At 37.4% G+C, this 10,426-nt stretch overlaps 1 protein-coding gene across 1 annotated transcript in view; it reads left to right on the top strand.

Moving 5' to 3' along the window:
• Positions 1–10,426, top strand: part of MSH2 (mutS homolog 2) — a 79,978-nt gene that overhangs the window by 12,018 nt on the left and 57,534 nt on the right. Inside the window, exons 4-6 of the mRNA XM_008586202.1 lie at positions 1,023–1,169; positions 4,076–4,225; positions 4,723–4,856. Coding sequence (XP_008584424.1) covers positions 1,023–1,169; positions 4,076–4,225; positions 4,723–4,856 — 431 coding nt within the window. The remainder of the gene's footprint in view (positions 1–1,022; positions 1,170–4,075; positions 4,226–4,722; positions 4,857–10,426) is intronic.

Below are 10,426 nucleotides of genomic sequence, written 5' to 3'. Positions count from 1 at the left end.
GAACCCGTAGCCTTGGTGTTATCAGCACCACACTCTCCCAAGTGAGCCACGGGCTGGCCCTAGAACAAGCTATTTCTTACATAAGATCTGTTCTACCTCAGATCTTTTCTCTTCCCTCCCTCCTTTTTGTCTTCTTTCATTCCAGGAGAGTAATTATTACAGTAAGTATTACTGTATTTTGTATGGATTTATCCAATAAGTAAGATGCAGTTCTTTAGGATTATTTTTGGATAGTTTCAGTGGAAGTTCAGCTTCTTATTTTATTGATACTTTTAATCACATTCTGATTGTGCCATTTGTATAGGTATATGGCTTTTTATTTATATGTGTTTTAGAAATGTTATATCCCCCAAGGGTTTTCTTTTTGTTGGCCTCAAATATCTTAACTGCTGGAAGATAGCAAATCTATGATGGGCATTTTTAGCATAGATAGTATCTAAGCAACTTTCCTCAAGTAATAATCTGTTAAGAGTTTTTACTATTGGGACTACTTTTTGAAAGCTTTATGTGAACGAACATAAATTTTGTCAGCACCACGCTCACCCATTGAGCCAACCGGCCATCCCTATATGGGATCCGAACCCGGGGCCTTGGTGTTATCAGCACCGCACTCTCCCGAGTGAGCCACGGGCCGGCCCGCAATGAACGAACATAAATTTTGATCAAAATTTAGTTTATAGACTTAAAAATTGTGTTAATACATATTATGTTACCAGTGTCTTGCATGTTGTATAAAAATTTAATGTGGGTTAATAATCAAACTGTTGTCACTTTATATTTGTTAGTATAATAATTTTACTTTTCTTTTTTTTTTTTTAGAAGGATGACCGGTAAGGGGATCTTAACCCTTGGCTTGGTGTTGTCAACACCATGCTCACCCAGTGAGCTAACCGGCCATCCCTATATGGGATCCGAACCCGGGGCCTTGGTGTTATCAGCACCACACTCTCCCGAGTGAGCCACGGGCCGGCCCAATAATTTTACTTTTCTCATAGTAATTTTAAATATTTCTTGCAAAATAGGTTATTCAGAGAGGAGGAATTCTGATCACAGAAAGAAAAAGAGCTGACTTTTCCACAAAAGACATTTATCAGGACCTCAACCGGTTGTTGAAAGGCAAAAAGGGAGAACAGATGAATAGTGCTGTCTTGCCAGAAATGGAGAATCAGGTATGTAAACTCACAAATATTAGTTTACTGTTAAATTATTATTATTATTATTATTTTTTTTTTTTTTTGTCTTTTTTCGTGACCGGCAACGGATCGCAACCCTCAGTGTCGCGCCCGTACCGGACCGGGACCGGCCACGGGATCGCAACCCTCGGTGTTGCCCCCGCACCTTGCTCAGCCAGTGAGCGGCCAGTCTGTATGTGGGATCCGAACCCTCGGCGGGAGCGCTGCCACACTTCCCAAGCGGCGCACTGTAGCAGTGCGCCACCGGGCCGGCCCCAGTTTACTGTTAAATCATGATAGTGACTTTTTAGAAGACTACTTCTTCACATTTATCTCAAAACCTAAACTGTGGATTAGTGATATGAAGCTTATTTTATCAGTGATGAAGCTTGTGAAAAGCTTAAGGAAATGACTAGAATTGTTTAAATGTAACCTTAAACCTAATTTCCATTTTTTTCTTTTAATTTACCTTGACTGCACATTTTTTTTTTTTTTAAAGATGACCGGTAAGGAGATCTTAACCCTTGACTTGGTGTTGTCAGCACCATGTTCTCCCAAGTAAGCTAACCAGCCATCCCTAAATAGGGATCCGAACCTGTGGCCTTGGTGTTATCAGCACCACACTCTTCCAAGTGAGCTATGGGCCGATCCTCTACATATTTTAATTATATTTACACTACACATATCCCTGGAGTATGGAAGGGTTTTAATAGTTTCACATGAAAACACCTGATTATTGTCACTTAAGTAGGCATGATGAGATAGTGACTGGAGAGGGAAAAAAGACCTGTTTTCTAGCTGTAACAGCGTGGGGTCTTTAATACATTACTTCATCTTCCTGACAGGCAGTTTCATTACGTTAAATAAGGCTAACGATACATGCCTAATGGAGATTAGAAGGTATTAAGGGTGAAAGTATGTACAGCACATAGTAATTATGTAATTAATGTTATATCTCAACAGTTTGGCTCCTAAATTGGCAGAGGTTATGTATGTTTAGTGGTAAAAATGAATATGCACACAATGTAACTTTTATGGGATTTTCAGTGGTTGAAGTTTCTTGCTGGTCAAATCTTAGAGGTGTGTGTGTGTAACTTGAGAGATGTTTTTTTATGCTAAAATATTGGAAACTCTTGACCAGAGATTTGTGGATCGCTGATAAGTAAAAGGAAAAATTCTATTGTTTATTTAAACAAGATAGAACAGACTTTATAACTGCTTTTAGTTTTCAAAGTAGATTTCTTTTTTTTTTTTTTTTCCTTTTTGTCTTTTTTCGTGACCGGCAACGGATCGCAACCCTCAGTGTCGCGCCCGTACCGGACCGGGACCGGCCACGGGATCGCAACCCTCGGTGTTGCTCCCGCCCCTCGCTCAGCCAGTGAGCGGCCGGTCTGTATGTGGGATCCGAACCCTCGGCGGGAGCGCCACCGCACTTCCCAAGCGGCGCACTATAGCAGTGCACCACTGGGCCGGCCCCAAAGTAGATTTCAAACTAGAATAACTGAGACTATTATGAGTATCATGGTTTTGAAGTGATTACCAAGTAATAGTTTGATCCTTATAAGCGAGTTTATCTGTTTATATTTTACTTTGTTTTTGTGAGATAATAAAAAAACCAATATGTGTTGTTATAATACGAAGGCCAAGGGTTCAGATCCCCATACTGGCCAGCCACAAAAACAAAAAAAAAAACCAGTATAGATGAGTGAAAATCCCAGTATTAGAGAAATTTATCACTCTGTTGTTGAAACTATGAAGAAGCTTTTAGGATTACTAAAAGGTTTTTATCTCTGCCTCCTGGTGACATAGAAGGAGATTCTTGTGACAGCCTTAAACATTTGTTAGAATTTGGCAAGGGCAGATAGATTACTGTTATTAAATAGGAAAAATAGGTGTATTCACAATGAATCTAGTATCAAGTATATTTTAATAAGTAGAACTTGTCATTGGACTCTCAGTTTAATGTCTTGAACTCTCAATTTTATGTTACAGCAGTAACATGGCAGTAAGAATACGGATAAATAATTTAATTTTGTTTAAATATACATACAGGAAAGTACATATCCCATAAGTATATAACTGAATTTTATAAACTGAACATACCCACGTAACCAGCATCCATGAAACAGAATATTACTAGGACCCTAGAAGTCCCTCTCATGCTTTCTTATAGTCATTACCCCCACTAGGGGTAACCCTGCTTCTGACCTCTGACAATGTAGATTAGTTTTGCCTATTTTTGTAGTTTATGTAAATGGAATTCTACAGTTCGAGATTACGTCAAAAAGTTCATGGAAAAATTCATATTATTTTTTAATCCTATTTTTCCACGAACTTTTTGAAGTACTCATATATACTCGTGTATATAGTTTTTTTCATTCAATATTATGTTTGTAAGATTTATCCATATTGTTGAATGTAGTTGTGGATTGTTTGTGCTCATATTTATTGTTGTGTAGTATTCCATAGTGTGAACATGTCAGAATTTACCCATTTTATTATTCATGGGCATTTGAGTAATTTACATTTTGGGCTATTATAAATGATGCTATTATTACAGTTAATTTTCTTTCTTTCTTTTCTTCCCCCTTTAGTGGCTAACCAATATGGGGACCTGAACCCTAGACCTTGGTGTTGTAACACCGTGCTGTAACCAACTTATATAGTTAATTTTCACTTTCTGAAAACTGTTTTCTAATCTTAAGAGATTTATTTAAACTTTTATTTATTTGGTTTGAATTGGGAAGAAACATCAAGGAAAATGATGGAATTTGTTTTTACTTGCATTTGTTTTTTGAAAATCTCTAGAATTAGTCCTAGTAATATAGGGATTTTCTATTTTATTTATTTATTTTCTCACCACTGTACTAATGAGGAGGGATCTTTTAAATTCTTAATTTTAGGTTGCAGTCTCATCATTGTCTGCAGTAATCAAGTTTTTAGAACTCTTATCAGATGATTCGAATTTTGGACAGTTTGAACTGACGACTTTTGACTTCAGCCAGTACATGAAATTAGATATTGCAGCAGTGAGAGCCCTTAACCTTTTCCAGGTAAAAAAAATATATATATATATCCTTTAAAAATATTGAACGGTTAAAAATGTTTCCTTTGATGTATACTGAAGAATCTTATTAAGGAACTTAAATATTTTGAATATTATTATACTTAGAGTAGATAAGTAGTTTTGAATTGCTAGTTTTGTTTTTCTAAGTCTGAGCTATATGCGTAGTATTTGTCCTGGCTATATGAATAATATTTTGTATATTAACATGGATTCTTTAAAATTACATTCTAAGAAATTTTATGTTTAAAACTGAAGTTATTATAAAGTCGTTTTGGCTTGGAACATTTTGTACAGCTGAAAATACAGATTAACAGGTTTGGAAAGTTGATCTTATGAAGGGGAACTTTGGTGGAAATTTCTCATTTAATATTTAGGGAGTATTATGTATTCTTGTTCCCAAAATTATTTAATTATTTTTCATGGCATAGTGAGTTTTTCACTAATGAGTGTACCATTCTTTCTGTTTTATTTTTTGTTTTCTAGGGTTCTGTTGAAGATACAACTGGCTCTCAGTCTCTGGCTGCTTTGCTGAATAAATGCAAAACCCCTCAAGGACAAAGACTAGTTAACCAGTGGATTAAGCAGCCCCTCATGGATAAGAACAGAATAGAAGAGAGGTATATTTTTAGTGTATACTTTTGACAGCTTTAAGTAATTTGCAGTTACTCCATATGATTAAATCCCTTATTCTGATATGCAATTTTGCACCTATATTTTAGCATTTAACTGCACAGGAAGCTACATAGTCAAACAGTAGTAATGATTTAGATTGATTAAAAAACTTATTCTCTTAAGTAAGTTTTTTTTGCTATAAAACAGTAAAATTTTATCAGAGAGGTGGTATGGTATAGTGTTTCAGAGCATGAACTTGGGGGCCAGAGTACCGGAGTTCAAATTATGTGCCATCTTGGACAAGTTACTCAACCTCTGTGTCATAGTTTCTTCACTTTTAAAATGACGTTAATAATACATCTACGTCATAGGATTGTTATGAGTATTAGATGATTTAATAAGTATAAAATACTTTGAACAGGATCTGGTATATAGGAAGCACTTACTCTTCATTATTCTAGAAAGGATTTAAGGTGACCTAAACATATATTTCAGAAAATCTTTAAAATTGAGGGGGAAGAAAAAAATTAACTATTTTGCTACCCTGAAATCACTAACATTTGGATATATATTTTTTTAGTCTTGTGTTTTAGATACAAATTTTAAAACTTTTAAGTGAGGTATAATATACTTTAGAGCACAAATCCTAAGTGTACAGCTTGATGTTTTCAAAATGAACACATCTGTGTAATAACACAAGTTAAGAAGCAACATCCCTTGATTCTCCTGCTAGTTACTACCCCTCCTTACTTTAAGAGTAACCACTATTCTGATTTCTGACATCAGAGATTGGTTTTACCTGGTTTTGACCTTTTTATAAATGGAATCATTTAATGTAGTGCACTTGTGTTAGAAAACCTTTTTTTCCTTAAACATTTGTAATCCTAATACGGTTTTGTGTCCTGTTTTTCCCACTTACGCTTATATTATCATAAGCATTTTTTGGTGTTGCTGTTTTTTCTTTATATCCAGCATTTTAAATAAGTATGTAATAGTTCATTGATTGGATGTACTTTAATTTCTCTTACCTTTCTCAATATTTAGGTTATTCTAATGACCTTATTGTGCACCTAGTGTTTTCCATTTGGTAAATTAGTATACATTGCCAGAATGGGTAAAAGAGATTCAACATTTTTATGACTTTGATATTGTCAAATCATTCAAGAATAATTTGCTGAATGTCTAATGAATACTCATGGTATACAAAAGCATAATGATCTCATGACTAATTGGGAAGATGTCAGGCAAATATAGAAAAGTTGATCAGTATTGTAAAAACACTATACAAATGATTGCCAAGCTAAGTGTTGGTCCTGTGGCTCTTCAAGATCTTTCCAGTAAAAATAACTCATGAGCTTAGCGAATTGTGTGTATGCTGTTATTTTACTGAAAATGCAGAAGTTGTAATGCTTAAGGTTACTTTCTGAAGCCAGGTTTGTTGGGGAAGAAAAATGGGATTTAGTGATTCAGAATAAGGAATTGGAAGGATTGGATAATTTGCAAGTAATTAAAGCAATTTATAATTTTTAATTTTAATTATTTATAAATAAATAATTACATTTACGTGCATCAAAATTCAAAAAGAACAGGTGCGTGTACAGTGACAAGTGTCCTACCCTCCTTGTCCCTCAGCCCCCATGGACCCCTTCCTCAGGGCCTCTGTGTTGTACAGCTCCAGGGGCTCATTTCTTATTGTGATCTGCGTGAATTGCCACTACCTGCCCTGGGAGCAAGTCTTATCAGTTTCCTGAGTTTCCTGCCAAGGAAAGTTTGTGTCTAAACAAGCAAAAATGTATGTCTGTTCTCTCTCCTCTTTTAATTTATTTTAATGAAATGATATGTAATTTAAACAACTCTCAAGCTATAGGTCATTGATTATATTTTTAACTTTAGGTTTTGGGAAAAGAGGAAGTGTCAATGTTTACCTCTGGCTTAACAACTACAGCATGCATGTATTTAGGCCCTTCAGAAACCTTAGATGTCAATTATGTATTATTACCAGAGCAACTAATTATTTAGAAGGCAAGCTATCAAAATTAAATTTTTTTAAGAGGGTAAGGAAATGTTACTTTCACAGGACATAGCAATAATTCCCCAAATCTGATGGTCTTAAAAGACTTATTTATTAGAGATAACATTTGTGATGATGGCTTTATGAGTCAGAATATTATCTGCTTATCACCCACTTGTAGGGTAAGAGGATATATTTTAATCTTTTGATCTTGGTGAGAATTTTTTTTTTTAACCAGGAAGTAGGAAAGCCTGTGGTTTTCAAGATCAAGTATTGAAATTCCTTGGCGTAGGAAGAAAAACTTATACTCCTTATACAGGCTTTCGTTGAATAGTCTCCATGTTTTTATCGCTGTTTCTCAACTCTGCCTGCTGTGGTACGTCATGCTTTCTAGTTTAAGCCTTCCTGGGGGTTCTCAGTGCAAATCTTTTATCACCCTCACTAAGTGTTTAGAATTGATCTTCCTTCAGGGTTACAAATGAAAATCAAGTTTTTCTGTTTCTTACTGTCATCATTGTTTTTGGGTAATTTTTCAGAAGAGAAAGTGCTGGAAATCTCTTCATTACACCCTCTTTTACCATAAGTGAGGTGTTAATTTTAATGTGGCTGTGTGGTGAATTCCATTAAAGCAAAGATTTCTCTTCTATTTTTACTAGAGCAGTCATAGAGACAAGTTTGGCTAGATCTTCTGAATTGGTGCATGCATCTTATAAAGGACTAGCCAGTGATAGAGTTCAAGAATAATGATGAAAATGAAATTACTTTTAAGTTGTTGTAAAAAGATTAGGAGGAGGAGGGCGATAAGACTGGTATCTACTGTTTCTTGTGTTGTGTGTGCCTTACAATTTGTTAAGCGCCTTACATTCTTCAGCTATAATGTGATAAAGACTGGATTTAAAGCCATGGCCGACTGACTCTAGAGCCCATTCCCCTAATAACTGTACTCTTTTACTTCTATCAATTATATTTAATTTGATCTCAATTGGATTTTATCATCAGAAATAAAAATTGGCTTTTATTTAAGTTATGTTTATGAAGCACTTTATCTATTGTATTGTTCATCTTTCCATTAACTAAAACCTACTTGTGTTAAGATTAGAAATACTTTTTAGCTAATGGCTTGAATAGTTTTATCTCCAATGACAGTAATACGTTAGGGATTTCTTCCTTTTTGTACTTTAACAACCAAATTAGAAATTATTTATAATAAGAACCCTGTCCATATTACTGTTTTTTCACTTGTTTTTTGGTAAGTCACATGAGTCCCCGTGTTTGAACATACACTCAGACCGTTGCTTTTTTTTTTTTTTAAGTTTTTCTCTCTTTCCATAGATTCATCTGAAGCTTTGGTAATTTTTCTATATTTTTTCCAAAGTTAGAATTCTATAAGGAGTATTGAATATATGTTAGTATATGAAATAGTTCATCTTGTGAAATTGCTGATGAGATAATTTGTGTATGTTGAATTTGGTGTTCTAATTGCCTTTTGGTTTTAAATTGAGTTGTTTTTATTTTTTATTAGCATATTCATTGTTACAAATCATACTTATTCTTTATGCCTCTTATCCAATCCCTCCCCCTCTCTCTCCCTTCTCTAATAACCATAGATTTGTTCTCTCCATCTGATAGATTAACTGTTCTTCTATTGGTTGTTGCCTAGATTATTTGTCCAGTACTGAGACAAGTGGTGTGACCAAGTCCTCCCTTATAATCATAAGTCGGATGCTGCTTCTATTACTCTGGAGTGTGCTTTGTGGAAAGAGAAGACTTCTTTGTTTTTTGGCCTCCACTGGTGCCTCTCCTTGTGTCAGTGCAGTTAGTTGAGAGTCTGGCATGCCATCTGCATGGTGGCTGTGACTATTGCTATAGACACCAGCTGCTTTTGCAGCAGCCATGGCAATTGCGGTGGGTATGTTGGGCTACCCACATGGAAGTGGTGTTTTTGGTGTGCTCTTTACCTGGTTGCAGCTGGGTTCAGCCTGGTTCCATGCTTCATTCTAAGATGATGTTGGGAGCACTTGGTGAGGATAGGAGAAGGGAAGAGGGAGGGAAATAGGGTGGGAGGAAGAGGAAAGAGGGGGGCCGTGATCGAGGCTTGTGGCACACCCCTCATTCCAGAAGGGGAGACCAGGGGGCTTACAGCTGTGGCTTTGTCATTGCTGGGCTGTTTGCAGATGTTGGGGGCGTGGCTGAGGCCCTCAGCCCTCCCCTCTCCCTGGCTTGGGAGTCCAGTGGGCTTCCACCCGTCCTTCTAGTTTTTATAGGTGTTGTTTGGTGGTGTGAGACCTTTACTAGTTAATGTCAAACTTTGTCTCTCATCTATGGGTACTTGGTTTTTCTTTCAGTTGTGTTGGATTATTGGCTGTTGCCACCACTTAAACTGCACCAGAACTAATTTGTTGTCCTTTGCTTACTTCTAAAATGGAGGAGCTTCTTGTGGGGACCAGCACTTGAGCCCTGTAGTTGAGTTAAATTACTGCTTTGCTGCTGATTCCCTGGGGAAGGCTTTTTGTGCAGATCAGGTTTTAATTGTTGACTTTGTATGTATTTCCAGGTCTTGTGAGGTCCGGTACACCTGGGTTGTGTGGAAACTCTGGTCTGTGCCTGAGTTTTTTCATCAAACTGCACCTCTGCAGTTCTGTATTCCTGACTAGTCTCCACTGAGTGGTCCTGCGCTGATTGGAGGGCAGATCAGCTGTCCATGCCAAGCCCCAGTGTTTCCCCAGTCAGCCCATCTCCCCCATCCCCCACACACTCCAAACACTTTCCGTGGGAAGGTCTGTGCCCTGGTCCCTTGCGTTGACTCTTCAGCCTCCAAATGGCTCCTTTTTTGTGTTGTCTGTGGTTCCTCACTCCTATGTGGGTCCACGGGAGCCCTGTTAGTGGTCTTGCTGGCCTGGGGGCCACCAAGGCCCTCTTCTCCCTTGCCGCCTCCAAGCAACTTCTTACAAACGGCACACCTGCAGCTTTTGCCAGCTCCTGCTCTGTGTGCTCACCAGGGCCAGCCTTGAAGTGGCTGGGGCTTGAAATGGTGGGAGCAATCCTTTTTTCCTCTCATTGTGGCTTCTCCTGCCTTCATGCATTTCGTAGGTCTCTTCTCCTCTTCCCCTGAGCTCTAGCAGGCCCAGCTTGGCTGTCTTTGCCTTATTTTTTTTTTTTTTAAAGATGACCGGTAAGGGGATCTTAACCCTTGACTTGGTGTTGTCAGCACCATGCTCTCCAAAGTAAGCTAACTGGACATCCCTATATAGGGATCTGAACCCATGGCCTTGGTGTTATCAGCACCACACTCTCCCAAGTGAGCCATGGGCCAGCCCTTGTCATTGCTTTTTAATAGTTGTAAATTGGTTGATTCGTGGGAGAGAGTGACACTGGGGACCATCTGTTCTGCCATCTTGACCAGAAGCTGAATATTTCTTTTTGCATAAAGTTTAATAAGATTAATGTAGCAGTCTTAATTAGAAACATGTCTCCAAATAAAAGTATGGCTCCTATAAATTTAGAGATGGTGGTGGTGCTTGTGTGATGGTGTATCATGCTTCTTGAGGCAATGTACTCCCAGGA

Source organism: Galeopterus variegatus, unplaced genomic scaffold (genome assembly GCF_000696425.1).
Source record: "Galeopterus variegatus unplaced genomic scaffold, G_variegatus-3.0.2 Scaffold3876, whole genome shotgun sequence".
Classification (NCBI taxonomy): domain Eukaryota; kingdom Metazoa; phylum Chordata; class Mammalia; order Dermoptera; family Cynocephalidae; genus Galeopterus; species Galeopterus variegatus.
This window is presented reverse-complemented; position numbering and strand designations above follow the sequence as displayed.